Genomic DNA, 16,948 nt, shown 5'->3' with positions numbered 1-16,948 from the left:
CTTTCAGACACAGTGAGCTTCGTCGCATTAATACCCAGGTCACACGCAACACATACACACACAACGGCCCCACAGCACCAAACACCACGAAACGTGTACGACGATCAGCTTAATTAAAGGTTCCATTCCTTCTCTTTGGGCGTGACAACACTGCTTTAGTTTCGCAGCGGCCACGCCGCTGATACTTTGGTCCCATGAAATATCAGGTAGCAATGTGTCACCCGTACCTAGCCGCTGTCACAGTCCTGCCAACAATACTTATGCAATCTTTCGCACCAGACAAGAACGAAATAATCTGTTAACAACGACCAGAAGGAATGCGTCGGCATCCAGCTATCAGCTGGACCACCAGGCCACAAACGCAGTACCCGATGTCGCTCACTGACTGGTCTTCTAAATTCGAGATGCGAAGACCGCGACAGTGCATAGTCACAACCAGCGCATACTCTTAAAGATCAGGACACATATAATTTGATGTCTTACTTAAGCAGCGGCTCTTCACCTCCCGCAGACGGTTGGACGACTTTTAAGGCTTCAAAGGACTTTATTAATTTTTCTATTGAAGCCATAGCACTACTAAAGGCTACATTAATAAAACCTATGTCTCCGTAAAACTGGCATACCAGCTGGTGGAACTAAACAGTGGTAAAATAAATAAATCAAGAATACCACCACTTCTGCTACTTCACGTAATTCCTCGCCATCTTGCTTTGGGGGAAAGAACGGTAGCGACGCCTAGAAAGAAAAACGGGCTGATTGCTTCAGAGAAAGAGTGGCTCATATTAACAAAATATAAAATAATATACAGGGTAAAAAAAAAACAAGCATAATCAAACAAGAATATTCAGTGGTACCACGCAGATAATGCAAGGTCAATTGATAATGGCACATTTATTTGCGCGCGTTTTTTTGATTGAGATAAACTGCTCTCGCAACAGTTGGAACGTTTAAAATGATAAAAAAAAAAAAAAAAAAATGGTGTACACAGCACACAAACTTATTTAGTCAGGCACGTAAAATTCCTCAGCTTTAAGAAGCGGTTATTATAGCTAGAGATAGCAGTACAGCAACGATGGCTATTCGGTACGTGCCGCAACTCGCTGGATGTTACATTGATGAGAAGCCTCTATGCTGAGCCAGAAGATCAGAAATAATACGGCGACGAACACGTGGTCGTAGTTATATGCAGAAAATGCAACGTGGATGCCTGCCCAACGGTGCAAAACATGTGGGGCTGCCCTGGTTAGAAAAACGCACCTTCCAGGCCATGTCACCACATTCGGTGGACGATGCTCGGGTCCGACCCATGCTGCTATCCTTCTGGGATTTTGCACGTGAGGCAGGCATTGGAGCAGAAATGTGACCTCCTTGACCCTACTACCCATTCCCCTGAATAGGCATTCGTGCCAGCTTTATTATTAAATACTACTAACTCACTTTCGCCACACTTCTGAATGAAGATGAGGCATTGCAAAGCTCAAATCATCTACTATGCGTTCCGTGCAGCCATCTATGACGTCAGCTGCATCTACGTATCGCAAAGCGCCATGGTGCAAGCATTTTCGAACCGTTCACGTAAGTGATGATGGAACACCATTCAATATGAGGCGTCGCAACGCGTGCAGGTTCATTTTTTTCTTTGTTTAAACAATGAAAAAAATAATTATTTGACACATATACGGCAACCTGTCAGGAGCCCTCTGAACCCTGTCAAGGCAAAGACGGTGCTATTTAGGCATTTCTTTTGAGACTTGTTAGGTGGAGCTGAAAGGGCGGAAGGTGTAGCGATTGTGGATGTAACCTTCCTTCCAGCAGGTGCGGTCGCAGCCCAGACCTGATGTGCTGACGCGAACTGCTAGTCGCCGCTCATCTATTGCAGAGCAGTTTCGACTTTCCCCTTCAGAGTTTCAGACGTCAGATCATGCCTGCTGCTTTTTTTTTTTTTTTTTTTTTTTTTTTTTTTTTTTTTTTTTTTTTTTTTTTTGCGGGAGCAGTTGACCTCTCCTTACGCGAGAGTTTGGTTGTGCGGTAGGTTGTAACCTCGAATCATGGAGAAAGGAAGGAAAAAGTTTTTCCTTCCTCCATGCCTCGAATGATCGAGTGTCCACACTGAGGCCACCCCGAAACTTTAGAGCATGCTCTTTTCGACTGTGTCATCGCACGCGTATGTTTGGTCTGCGAACCCGTTCATGCCGCCGTGACGCTATTGCAAACCTAAGTTGTTTGCCAGGGCGCGTTTTTGGTTTGGCGGTTACGTTTGACAGCATGGCATCGCCGACAACAGCGCGCAGTAGATGAGCATCTTAATATGGCGCTCGTTGTTCTGAAGGAGGCTGCCTGCCTGCAAGGACATCGACCCAGTTGTTGTTCAACACTGTCCCTCGTCCCCACTTTAATTGTTTTGATTCGGCCTGCCTGCGAAGGTGATTGGCCCGATTTATCAATGCTGAAAACTGTCCCTTGTCCTCAGTTTGTTTTTATTCCCTTTTGTTTAAGTGTTTTGGTTGCCTGCTTTGCTTCCAATGCTACTAGTGTATTTATGGTCAGGTATACGTTTCGATTTATCCCCTTTTTGTGTTCATTATTGATACATCTAGGGAGATGAATGCCAAAATTTCTTACTTTTCATTGTGCTTATTTAGTCTGGCTTGATTTTAACGGGCGGGTCCCTAGTCACTGTGATTTGACATACTCTAGGTCTTCCTATTTTCGTGTTTACTGGTCGCTGTGTAACATTATATTAGACACAGAACTGTTCATGGGCTTCGGTGAATGTACCGCTGTTCAATAAACTTCTCTCGACAATCTGTTGTGCATGCCGTTGTGCCACTCGCCACTTTGGTGGTTCGATAACGGCTGGCGTCGTAGTTGCTGTGTGACGCGAGTGACGGAATCGAACCCATGAGTTTTTGCTGGGACTCGAGCCTTAGACGTTACTCGGGGTTCAAACCCCCAGACCTTAATTTAGGATTAGTACACTTGACCATACTTTGGAACTCGACCCCTGTATACCTTCTATCCCTAAAGCGATATATATTATTACGTCACACAACTTCCGGTACTACTTCATGCGGACAACATCCGTGACCAGAGGTGGGCATTTGACCTCAAAAAGTGCAACCTCACCTCAACCTCAATAAAAATTTCCTGACCTCACTCAACCTCAACCTCACGCCTTGAGGTTGAGGTTTGACCAGGTGACCTCGCCTCAATTTTTCTGATGCCACCACCGACCTCACTGTGAGATCGAGGTCGGTCGCTCGACCTCAAAAAAAGAAAAAAAAAAAAAGAAAAGGTTTTTCACTCGAGAACACTAACTATAAAACGTCATGGCACAAGTCCTGTGCGGTGACACGCCATAATGACGACATAAATTATTAACAACATTGAATATGATGAGGCTTACGTGTAAAGTAAAAAATTTGAAATGAACATTTGCGAGCGGGGCTACTGATTCATAGCAGGTTGACCTAATACCGGCCGTATAATTGGTCAGTTTCAACTCTTCGAATTTTATTTTTATTTGTTTTGATATGGTGACTTTTGACCTGATTCCCGCTGTAATGCTTGTGTGTCCTTGGCGCTGCTGGATGCGAACCCCTGAAGGTCTTCAGTGAAACGTCGCACATATCTGTGACCGTCAAATAGTGTTTCCTCATAACAAGCAAGTAATAATTTCTTGGTGAAGACATTTTCCTGCGAATTGAAATCGAATCGGATGACAAAATCACAAGCAATCTAATGTTTCTTCAATGTTACGTCTCTGTTACAAAAAAAAAAAAAAAGTAGATCGACCACTTACGTATATATGGAAGCTGTAGTACCATAACATTCTTTTATTAAATTGACTTCTGACGTGGGACTTGTCACAAGAGGCGGACAGAACAAAATGTTGCCATATGCAGAGATGCTTAGTTACGAAAAGGCAAAGCGTGCTTGACTTTTGACATTGCGCTATTTTCGATAATCCTGACGAGTGGGTTGTGCTGTATAGAACAAACGTCGTGACAAATTATTGGAAAGATTACCCTCCCTTCTACTTATAATAACTAACGGTGAATTTGCAGCCCCAAAACATTCCTTTCATCATTGATGTAAGTTAAAGAAACAATACGTTGGATTAGGGATAATTCGCACATTACCTTGAGATGCCGAGAGAAGCTCAAAAGCTGGTTTCCTTGTCCACACAGTTTCTTGTCGCAGTGAATGCATTCGAAGTTTACATGCTTTTCGTTTCTTTTGCGTGGCTATTGTAACGGAAATGGCCTTCGATGTCTTTGTCAATTCGACAACTGCGCGCGCACATATCATCGTAGGTATATTTAGATTTTTTCGCTATATCTGCCATAACCACACCTGCCATAACCGCAGCCATGTCATGCACCCTCGACGCCGAACGCAACAATGCGATAGACCTCGAAGAAGGGCAGACCTCAGCTGGAAAGGGCGGAAACTTCCGTCATAAATTACAGCAAGTCGCCGACCACGGCATGGCTGCGTGTCTTCGCTTGAAAAAGACGGCCACGGTAAATGGCGAAGAACACAGCATGTTGTTTAGATGCTGCCTTTTTTTTTTTTTTTTTTGCCGATTTCGGGCGGCTCACCGACGTCGTTTGGGGGCGACTTCCAAGCAGACGTTCCAGGAACGATTGGTGTCGATGAGAACGTGGGGCTAAGACACCAGCTTCTAGTCGGGACGAGAGAACCACGCCCACTGGGAGAATGAAGCGCGAACACTTAACCCATGCTACGGGAGTTGTTTCGTTTTTCTTCGACTGCACAATATCCGTCAAGAGAGGAAGAGGGTGGCAACGCGTCTACATGGAGGAAGAGCAGAGTTTGAACACTGACGTGTTCCTCCTGCGAAACGATGAGATGCCTGCATGCTCGACAAGCGACAGAAGTCCGTGCAGCCGCCGCGGTGTTCCTAGAAGCGAGAAGGGCGTCTTTATATTTCTTTAGACCAACAGGAATAGGCCAGTCGGAGGTATAGCGCACTTCCAAAAGCTAAAGAAGCAAAAAAAAAAGAAAAGAAAAGAATGTTGCTAGAGGAAGAATCTGAGAATTGTCTCTTCTGATTTTTTTGCCTTTTTTTTCTTAGGCGGGGGGGGGGGGGGGGAAGGGTGACGATTGGCCGTACCGCAGAAAAGCGGCCGGTTGTGAGTAAATGCGGGTGCACAAACACGAGAGGGGGCACTGGTAAGTGACCACACAAAACAAAAATAAGAAGTGAGGAGAAATAGGGGTGGTGCAAGTGTACTGAAAAACTAAAGAGAAGAAGAGACGCAGATCTTCACTCGCGCATTCACACGCTCGAGCACCGCGCACACATTTCGCTCTCTCGCCCGCACTGCCACGGTCCTTGTAACTCTCGGCCCCGTTGACAGAAACGCACTTAAAAATACCTAAAACTCACAAACTCCCGGAGGCGCGCGTATGTGCAGTGGCTTACTTTCCAAGAAATGCCGAGGGGTTCCCCGGTCCGCGCTTTGTCCGCTAGTTGAGATCGGACACCGGCTGCGGAGCCGAAAGAGCAGAAGCCAGCTTACGAACAAAAGGCGCGCCCGCACTTTGGCTGCAAGCTGTAAAACGGAGGGGAGGCCCTCGATAAACAAACAGGTAAATGAAAAAGGCGCAAGCTCACGTAGGGTATGAGAAAGGAATGACTACAAGGAGTCATCAGTCACCTGTCTGTTCTTCAATGATTCTTCGAGAAGGGCATATTAAATTTACCTCTTTTGTAAGGGTTAATTTAATGTCTAGTGACTAATAATAATAATAATAATAATAATAATAATAATAATAATAATAATAATAATAATAATAATAATAATAATAATAATAATAATAATAATAATAATAATAATAATAAAAGAGTGGATTGCACTGATACAACTGCGATCTACCGTCCTATTGCTTTCTTTCGTTTTAACTCGTACCATATACAATAGAAAAAGCAGATTTTATTTACTAAAATACAGTCTTTGTGGGGTGACTTCTCGTCAAGCCATTTATCTCTCGTCTCTTCTGTATCCTTGTTCTTTCCATATGCCTCTCTGAAACCTCCTCTCTTGTGCCATCCTCTCCAAGCAATTCCTCGGTTTCTGGATCTTGCGCTTCCCTCTTTTCTACTATTGTAGCTTTTTTTTTTTTCGAGAAGCCGACACACCGACGTAGGTCTGGAAACCCTTCGAGTTTGCGCAGACTTTCTTTACTTCCCAAACTCGCTCGGAATGGTGGCGGGATCTTGTTTCACCTTCTTTCGAGTCTGCAGCCGTCGTCCGACCCCACTCGTTTGCCGCGCTGCACTTTACGCCCCCCCCCCCCCCCCCCCCCCTCCTTTTTTTTCGTGTCGAATGCAAACTCACAGACGCAAACTGTTCGTTACGTGCGCGTTGGTAGCCAAAAGAGTGTACACGACAGGCATTATGAAAGGTGTTTTGCCGGCTATTTTATCGCTGTGGGAAACAATATTTCGACCTCAAAAGCCGACCTCACTAAGTTACGACCTCACTCAACCTCAAACTCACGCATGAGGTTGAGGTCTCATTTGCTGACCTCACTCAAAAATATTTCAGGTGTTGCCGACCTCACCTCAACCTCACCTCACTCCGCGAGGTTGAGGTCATTTTGAGGTTGAGGTTGACCTCATGAGGTCGAAACCTCATGAGGTTGCCCACCTCTGTCCGTGACAGATTCTGAAGACAAGAATTAGTTTCATCAGCCATATGAAGCTTCCGTCTTAAAAAAGGAAAAAGAAGCGAGGAGGAAGCGTCACGGGGTAGTTTTGAAGCCGTTTTTAACGAAAAACCTCGTGGAATTGGCCCGTACGTAACACGGCAGCGGTAGCTCTTAGGCGAGTCGCTTTCGGGTTTCGCTTCCGCTCGCTGCGCCGCGTCACGCCTGCACCATGGTGTAAGATGCCTGCACTCAAGATTTGAGCACCCTGCAATGCAGTTTCACGAAACAGGTCGCGTCGTCTGGAGGCTAAATAAAGAATGAAGGCGCTCACGTGCGCTGGCCTTGCTTTGCTGCCCTTGCTGTTTGGACCGTCTTTTGTACCCGACAGTAGTTTCCCATTTGGCAACTGTTAGTGGTGCACTCGTTTGTGCGGTTGAGGGCCCGGCGGCGTAACCGGAACTGTGTCATCACTCATTAGCGAAATTCAGATGAAGTACGGGAGAAAAGTTAGCGCATAGGAGGCAAACACAAAAGAGGAGACAGGACAACGCGCTACTGGCAACTGATTCTTTTATCGAAATCCACACACAATATATAGGGACATCGTCACACCACTTATAAGCTCAGTACACGTCAGAAGACAATATTATTATCTAACAATAAATTCCATGTTTAACATAGGGTGACCTAAAACCGATAATAACACCTTACTCTTTAAAAACAAAATGACACGTGGTTTAAAGGGCCAAAGTAACATGAAATAAAACAATAAACAATAAATTCCATGTTTAACATAGGGTGAACTAAAACCGATCAAAACACAGATGACTGTATAAAAATAAAATGACACGTGGTGTAAAGGGCCAAAGTAACATGTTGGAATGAATAATTGAGAGCGGAACTTAAAGGCATAAAAACCAACCCCGAAACCACGAAAAATCATCTAACAACCTAAACCTTTTTCAATGTATTAAGCATTAAGCACCTTGTGCCACCGCAATACAGGCAAACAAAACTTCTATGATGATGGGACCCAGTGATATGTTGAGAAGTGAAGACCAGATAAAAAGCACGCGAAGACAAAAACCAGAACAAGCACATCTAACAGTGTAAGGCGTGTTCGTAGCAAGTTGTGAGAAACCGTACGTTTGCCAGGTGCCGCCCACCGCTTTGGCTGTAATTTCATTTACCTCAATTTTTCTTGCTCTTTGCGATGGCGTTGTGATTGATGCCGGCACATAAAAGGCACGCCCTGGCTTTCCCGCTATCGGGCCCGTTTCCTGTACGGTGTCCACTTAGCGCTCCTCATTGATGTGAATTATTAACTCATATGTTCTGCTGTTCATTCGTAACAATGAACAACTGTTGCTGCAAAAAAGCAGTGGACAAAAAAGCGGGTATGAAATGCGCGATGTGCCCCGCTGCAGTGGCTCAGTGGTTAGGTCGCTTGGCTGCTGAGCCCAGAGACCCGAATTCAATACCGGCCGCGTTTTGATGGAGGCAAAATGCAGGACGCCCGTATGCCGTGGAATACTAGTGCAAGGTAACAGAACCCCAAGTGGTCGAAATCGCCCGGCGCCCTGCATTAAGGCGCTCACAGCCTGAGACTCTTTGTTACTATAGGCCACATAAACGAAAACAAAACACCTTATAATGATTATTCTAGACAGTTTGTATGCGCCGCGTAGTTTTCCCCTATTTTAATCACGACGTTCGTTCACAGTTCTACATCTGTTCAAACAGATTGATGGTAACATGCATCTTTTACTCATTTCGCCTTTGGCGACCCCTCAAACTGTCACTGTACTCACAATTTGAGCGTGTGTTTCAAGCGTTTTTCGAATGGTGGAGGATGATGAGGACGTTTAATTAAAAGGAAAAGGGGAGGAAATAGCGCGACTGGAAGCCACGTAAGCTATTTAAGGGAGTTAAAATTAAAAAAAAAATAAAAGAACGCTTAGTCTTTCCACCTCGCTATTCGAGTTTTTTCTCGCCGAGCTTGTGCCTAGAGGTACTAATAAGATTGAGCTAGATTCGTCTACGATGTATAACAGACGACTTTATTTTTGTTGGAACCTATATTACAAGCGTGACGGTAAGAAATTCAAATGGCGAAAACCGTAGGCGCCGCGCTGTTCGCTTTTATTTCTATCGCGATAGTCCCTACAATATTCCTGGCATCATGCGAGAAGCGTCCGCTTCTAAGGCACCGAACACATGATGGTTTTCCAGCTAGCCGCATCTTTTCCGTGGCCGGAAATATTCGTCGAGAACATCGACAGATTTGAAACTTTGAAACCGCTTTGTGAAGCCGCGAAGTCGCGGGCTCGCGTTTTCTTTCCGGAGCTGCCTAGTGAAACACAACAACAACAACAACAACAACAACAACAACAACAACAACAACAACAACAACAACAACAACAACAACAACAACAACAACAACAACAACAACAACAAAAAACATGTTCCGAATAAATGCGCTCTAGGTGCACCGTTAAAGAGGATTGTAACATCGAAAGCATAGCTCGGAGTAACGATTGAAAGACGCGCTAGAACCGGCGCTATCCGGCGCCAACGCCCAATGCAGCGCCACTGCCGGTCTTGTGGAAGAGTAAAGCCCCTTGATACTTTAAGGAAGAGAAGCGCTCTCTCTCTCTCTCACCCCCTCGATACCGGCCATGGCAGCGCCTACGTGATTGGCGGCACCTCCATTGGTGGCGCGGATGTTAGTGCGCAGATGGCGCTACCCGACTATTGTAGGTCACACATTTGAGACCGCCTCAGTTCGCGTTCCGCCGGGCAGGCTCTGTCCCATTGAATACACGTTCTCAAAAAACACCACGAATCAAGCTGGTTTGCAGTCTGGTAACTTTGTGGAGTTGGACTGTGAAGAAGGCTGACCGCCGAAGAATTGACACGTTTGAATTGTGGTGCTGGCGGAGGCTCTTGAGAGTTCCTTGGACTGCCAGAAGATCTAATCAGTCGATATTATCGACCATAAACCTTGAGTGCTCATTGGAGGGTCAAATTCTAAAGTTAAAGCTCAGCTACTTTGGTCATCTGATGAGCAGAGAGGAGTCGCTGGAGAAAGATTTGATGTTGGGAAAGGTTGAGGGTCATCGGAGAAGGGGTAGGCAGCGAACGCGATGGTTAGATGGCATCCTCGAGGCGCTGAAGATGAAGTTATGTGATGTTAGGAAGATAGTGAGAGACCGGAAAGCGTGGCGTGATATGGTCCTTGGGGTGACGAAGAGTCGGACATGACTGAACGACTGAACTGAACTGAACTGAACTTTGTGGATAAAATTCCCAACATTTCAACGCTGTCGCTTTAAAGAACCCGTTCTCCTGAAGATCTGACAGTGGCGTTGTGAGAGAAAATTCACGGTCATGACTCTGGCATGGTTTCTGGTGACATGGCCTGGCACTGGTCTGTCGGCGGGATGAGTGATGTAACATACTGATTTAGCGGGCGCATGCCAACTATGGATTCTTCTTGAGATCGGAGGGTGAGATAGGAATCCAACCTTCCAGGACTCTCAGCTCTTTGGTCAGACATGCCACTCCCAGGCCACACAGGCACGTTCTACAGCTTAATAGGTTAAACCTGGGCTTCATATCATGCTGGGTAGCCTTTAAAATAATATGGTGTCTCACAACTGTATGCTTATGAATATTAGAAACACGTATCAAAGATTACTGATTGAGCGAGTAGCAAAGTGAACGGACGCAAAAGAGCGTCCCCCCAATGATTTTCAGCACCTAGCTAAAATGAGCCACTATGCTGGCATTCTCGAGGCGTTCAGTTTTCCAAGTTGGACGGACGACTGAATGGTTCGCTGGCCCCAGAACAGCGGAGTTTTCCGGAAACTGGGTGAAAAAGTGCGTAGCGCCATCATTTGGCCCGTCAATCTTTCTTCTGGACTCAACACTGCAAGGAATTAAGGGACACGGTTCTAGATCCCAAGTTTGTTGTAAGCACATGCAGCGATGTCGTAGAGGGGTGGAGAGACCGCTTCGAGTGCCAGTGCATCGTGCTTTGAATCTCGGTACCGCTCAATTCACCACCGGATTAAAAGAAAAAAAAAATAATCGAGTACCGATGAAAGTGAATAACCGAGCCTGGGGTACGACAAGGCCTCGACGACAAGAGCTGACAATGTACACGTACTCTACAATGTGCACTCTATAGAACAAGATTTGGCGACTCGTGTACTCTAAGTAGTTCCTTGCAGCACTACCAAAGCCATGACGAGTAGACAGGCGATATTCTGACACTACGCAATGTAGTGCCGTATGCAATGGCCATATGTGCATATATAGAATAACATGTTTTAAAGTACGCATTCACGAAACGCCATTTCAAATTGATCCTTGAGGTACGCTCACGTTCGCGACTTTTGCATACGTTAAAATTACGTTGTCAAGAGTAATAATAGCAAGTCCTGCTGTATCCTTAGATTTGTTACATATTTGTGTGTTTAGGGTAAAATGAGGAGCAATTTGGATATTTTGTGAGCGCGAAAAATCGGTGTTCCGTGACTTTTAATTTTGTGTCTAACAAGCTGATATTTGAAAGAATTGTTCCAAAATAAGGACAACAGAATCTTTGCTGTCAGGGCAGCTCCCGTGAGCCAGACTCCAGATATTTTCTCAGTATATGCGAGCCTAGGTACGCTTGGCTGATAGGTAAACTTAACTCTATTTTCCGTTCTAGTCTAGACCGTTCTAGTTTCTTTTAGCCAGTTTACCTAGATCGTCGGCTTAAAACTGAGTCCTGCCGAATGCAGCAGACTTGCTGTACCAAGTCAGTCCAGTACAGAGTTATTTTCAGTACTACGTCATTCTCTTCATTTGTAGCATTAAAAATATAAAATATAACGCAAGAGGCATGAATTTGAAAAATCCCAGGACGGGACATTCATGCGGTGTCCGTTTACTTGCTGCTGAAAGGTAATCTGCAAGGCAGCGAGTAAACGGAGACCGAAAGGGAATCTGCAGGGAGGGCTTCAGGGTTACGACAGAGCGAGGCTCGAGCTTTATAGCACTCCTTTCAGTTCATGACCCTCTTTTCATTTCCGACCTCATCAAGAGTACGCCGGATCTCGACTGTTGATCTAACCACTTAGTGGCACGGGCAGAGGCACTTTATTTTTCTTTACTTTTGGTCCGCCTCACCATAGTATATGCTGACCTAACCACATCATGCGAAGCTAACCAATCCGCGAACTATTGGGCTTTCACGCCTGAAGAGAGGGTAGTTTATATTATATCGGTAGCATTTGATAGGTCTTAGCCTAATTACAAGAATAAGGTCACATTGTCCCCTGTTGAAAGGAAACGCTCAATATTTGTGGTTGTGCGAGGCTTTATATGAAACATAAATAGAAACCTAACGTAGGAGGAAGGGGACGTTGATAAGTTTATATAGATTACATGGTAAGAGGGCTTCACGTTACGACAGAACGATGCTCGCGCTTCATGTCACTGATCTGGTGGGTGATCTAAATATGGAAGTAACAAATAAATAAAAACGCATTACAGCACAACGACGTACATTTGGCACCGATTTTAATTTTCTTTTTCTAAACGAAAGACAAAATATTAGGTTAAGGCAGAACGGCGTTCGGTCAAGGCAGCAGAAAATTGACACCGCAAACTCAGCCTATTTAACGCGATAGAAATTTTGACTGAAAAGTGTAGTTAAGTCGTGATGGCGTAGAACCAGACAGATATACCTTTTTCAGGCTATCCCAGAACATCTTGCGAGTGCGCGGTGCAGCTTGGGAAAAAGTGTACGAGCTACGAGTCAAGATGGAAGCGAGGCCTTTCACGCTGTTTGCCGCAAATAAAATAACGCTTACGTCCGAGCTATCCAAACAGATTCGTCATATACGTGCGAGATCTTGGAAGGCTGTCCATCTTTAGGCCAAGGAAGTATAGTGTTCCCGGCCGAACTGCCTAAACGAGACCAACTTTGATCGCCGCCGCTGGCTTGCGAAAAAATACAAATAAAAAATGTGCCACAACTTGTTGTTTGTGAAAGTAAAGCCACAGTATACAGTGCCATAAAAAATGGGGGGAGGGGGTTAAGTATGGCTTGAACCTAGTGGCAACTAATTTCGTTCACTCAAGCCACGATTGAGAGCACCGCAATCGTGGCGCAAGAATGCTCCAGTCACGTGATATTTTTGTATTTCGCGGGCATTCTTTAGAGCGTGGAAAATTGATACACGTACGGCTTCCTTTATCGGAAATAAATGGAATTGGGGCTTCAGAAGGTGCTCTACAACTTTGCAAATCACATCTATTATCTAAATGCAATACTTAGTAAATTAGAATAATTATCTTAATTACTAATTAGTCATTTGCAAAATAAGATATTGCCTCTGGTGCACTAGGTGGCTGGCAGCTGTATTTAATTTATCTGGCCTATCTTAAATGTTTTAGTTTTCCTGTATGTATATATATATATATATATATATTGTCTAGACTGAAGTCACAGGGAGCCGTGAAGGTACACGTAGCCGAGGACCCGAGAATAAGGTCGGCTTGTAGTTCCGATCACAGAGTCCAGCACCAGCGCGCAGCTCGTGCCAACAACCGCTTCGTCGTCGTCGGCACCAAGCACGGCTGTCGCGCGGCGCTAGGCACGTGGCAATATATATATATATATATATATATATATATATATATATATATATATATATATATATATATATATATATATGCAGGTATGTATGTATTTATATATATAATATGGGCAAAGAAGCAGATCTAAGGCAAGAGGCGACCGGACAACGTCTTCCTCTTGTGGGGTATTTTCGACCGCCTGATGATGCATCGGGCTTATATCAACAGGTCGTACCACGTACGTTCTCAACGTAATCTGTAAATTGGTTTATAGGAAAGGAAAGGCGCGGTATCGTTCACACTTCACCGTGGAACCTCAACCATGCATTGAAAGTGGAAAGATAGAAGGGCCGCAGTGGAGGGTAATTTCCGTAATTTTCCGTAATTTCGACCACCTGGGGATCTCTAACGCGCTCTGACATCGAACAGCAGACGGACGCCTCTCCGCATCACCTCAAACGCAGGCGCTTTAACTAAATTGTGCCTTAAAGTGGGCAAGAATTCTACACTTCTTGGTTTTGGTTATTGGTTAATTTTTGTTCTGGTTTCCTTTACTTGAGCATTTAACGTAAATAATCCAGTACATATGTTTAAAAAGTTTTATTAGACATAAAACATTGACATGAACGGTGTGACCAAAACCTAAAACGTACCCGGTTAAGAACAGGGGACAGTGCACCATAACATACATAGCACAAATTTCTTCTACGTATCGCTATACAAACCGAACGTGTGCTGCAACTCTTACTTGATTCCAACCTCTTGGATCCTCAAAGATGCGCTCCTCCATGGCCATAATTATTCCTTAATTGCAGAAAATATTTTAAATGCTTATATTATAGCACGCAGTTATAGCAGAAATTCTAAGTGGCAATACCTTTGTCTACTAAATTAGGTGTTAGACACAGTGGCTGCAAAGGAAACAAAATAAAAATGTAATGTAGATGTTCAAGTAAGCCATGCCGCTTTCTGGGTTCGCTTTCAGCCCACTGCGCGAGACCATGGCTTTCAAAGGCGTTGCATTAGCCTATCTTAACGCGTATCTCGTGCAAAACGCACGCGCAAGGCAATATTTGTCTCATGCTCAGAGGAGGAATAAACAAGATTATTGTCGATATATATATGTGCCTATGTGCTTCCCAGGTGGTGCCCCAAGTTAGGGGCCCCACAAGGGCCGGTCACTTCGTATCGTACGCTCTGTTGAAAAAAGTTGATTGATGGAGCACACTTTTTGTGTATCTGCGTTTTTTTTCCTTCCCTTTTCAGCCTCTTGAAAGCTTCTCTGGACAGCTTCATTGAGACTATAATGTCATATATACCTCTAAAGGCGGAACTAATCTGTACATTAGTAAAAGGGTTCGAATCCGACCGTGGCAGTCGCATTTCTACGGGAAGGAAGAGCAAGATGCTATCGAGTACTGTGCAATGGCAGAGCACGTCATAGACTCCCGGGAATCGAAAAATTGCCGAGAGCACTGCAGAATCTACAGTGGAGAAATGCGAAAGCCTGAGCGTTGCTGCTGCACACGGTACATCGCGCGCCCCTTGTCGAACACTATCAGAGTTCCGTTGAATGCATCAAAGTTAACCGGCATTCTATAATTGGTTTACAGAAAAGGAAAGGCGCAGTATCTGTCACTTGCGAAATCCCGCTACTATCATCGTAAGGAGAATTATGATGGGCGTTTCGCGATCCGGGGCGTGGCACAGTTGGTTAAATCGCTCTGATGGGGATCCAAGGGATGGATGATAGATTCCCCGTAGAGACAGGATTTTTATTTTTCGGAGGACGTCATCAAGATGATTAACAAGCGAAATCCCGAGAAATCTCGCGAATAATTGAGACACTTCTCGCGTACGCTCGCTTCTAACGCACACACGCTGGCGAGTCCTTCACAACAGCACCTTTTCCTTCTTTCGCTCCTACCTTCCTCCCTTTCCTTATAGCGCTGTCAGCTGTCCACCGAGAAGTGGGACAGATACCGCACCTTTACTTTCCTATAAACCAACCAACCAATTGCAGATATGCACTCCAAATTTTAGATCGCTGCTCTTAATATCTCGTTCCTGGCATCAACGGCGTCGGCGTGACAGGTGGGCAGCTGTATATAGGGTAAGGTGTAGTTGGCTCTGCTGGACAACCTGGGGCGCAATGCTCTTCTCGGCCTCCCGCTACCCGCCATGTTCAGCCGGAATGCAGATGTATCGGGCTCTCCGATGAATGACAGCTTGGGGTCCTGACGTACTCCTTTAACGCTATGACGTCGTATACGGTACACATTAAGGAGAAGCGGAAGTTGCCACTCTATTACGAACAGGGAAGTGGCAAGGGGCAAACTGGCGCACAAGGATATACTATAGGCCTCGGGCAAAGTTCCATGATCATACCAGCCGCCTGCTAGCCATGATAGCAATGGCTGCTAGCCATGGAATCCGCATGCGACTCAGTCTTACCATCGGCCAAGCCACACGTTATTGGCAGAGGTTGCAGTGGCGTGGTATAGTGTTCTAGAAATACTGTATTCAAGCCGAGCGGCTATAAAAGCTACTAACCTTGAATAAAGTTTGCTCTTTCTTCGCCAACCACTTGTCGATTCACTTCAGTGGCGACGAGGCTCCGCCGGACGCGGTCTGCTCCGTGGAGACGCTGGACCGCCGGGTTTCGACGAAGCGGAATACAGTTGGGAAGCCTGCTATATGTGTCTGGAGTCTCATTTTGAAGCTTACGGAATCGATGACTCAAATAAACGACGGGGTCTTCTAACGGCAGCTTTAAGCACAGCTACAGTCGTCATAATAACGGGGCGTTGGCGCCGGCCAAGATTCAAGACATCGCTTACGAGCAGCTGTTCAGCCCCTGACTGAGCATTTTGCTACGCAGGGCAATGATATAGTGCAGTCCTACAAGGTGTTCACGAGGTGCGAGCTTCCTGATGAAACAACGGAAGGCTTCACAGCCGAAATTCGAAAGAGAGCGTGCAGGTTCAATTTTCGCGAGGTACAGGACAGGATGCTACGAGACAGATTTGTTTGCGGTCTGCGTGACACCGAAGTTGAGCGGAAGCTCTTGTCAATATCGTCGCTAAGCTGAAGTATTGAGGAGAAAGCTTCAGTGACAGAGATGTCAGCCCTCAACGTGGATCACACGGATAAGACAGAGGATCACAGCGACATTAATGCCGGGAAGAGCAAGCTGCGGTTCCAACCATATTAGCACAAGACGCGCGTGCGGTTACTTCCTCTATAGGCCAAGCGCAGATGTCGTTTGTCTGTGTTGCGGTAGCACTGAGCACAAGGCAGGGAAGTGCATGTTTCGCATGGCGGAGGAGTGTTTTCACTGCCGACGTAAAGGGTATCATCATCATCATCATCATCATCATCAACAACAACAACAACAACCGGACTATACCCACTGCAGGGCTAAGACCTCTCCCATTTTCCTCCAATTAACCCAGTCCTGTGCTAGTCGCATCCACTTGACCCCTGCGAACTTAACCTCATCCACCCACCTAATTTTCTGCCGCCCCTGCTGCGCTTACTTTACCTTGGAATCCAACTGGTTACTCTTAGAGACCATCGGTTATCCTGTATTCGCACTACATGTCCTGCCCATGCCCATTTCTTCTTAATTTCG

The 16,948-nt window shown here is 45.4% G+C and overlaps 1 protein-coding gene across 2 annotated transcripts in view; it reads right to left on the bottom strand.

Annotated features, from left to right (window-relative positions):
* Window positions 1–709, bottom strand: part of htt (huntingtin) — a 144,627-nt gene extending 143,918 nt beyond the window's left edge. For both annotated transcript variants that reach the window (XM_084591124.1, XM_084591125.1), the window contains exon 1: window positions 484–709. In XM_084591124.1, coding sequence (XP_084447250.1) covers window positions 484–569 — 86 coding nt within the window. In that variant the 5' untranslated portion in view covers window positions 570–709. The remainder of the gene's footprint in view (window positions 1–483) is intronic.
* Between the last annotated feature and the right edge of the window lie 16,239 nt (window positions 710–16,948).

This window comes from Amblyomma maculatum, chromosome 1 (genome assembly GCF_055883805.1).
Source record: "Amblyomma maculatum isolate TAMU_Amacu chromosome 1, ASM5588380v1, whole genome shotgun sequence".
Lineage (NCBI taxonomy): Eukaryota > Metazoa > Arthropoda > Arachnida > Ixodida > Ixodidae > Amblyomma > Amblyomma maculatum.
The sequence above is the reverse complement of the archived record's forward strand: the minus strand, read 5'-3'. Positions and strand labels throughout refer to the sequence as shown.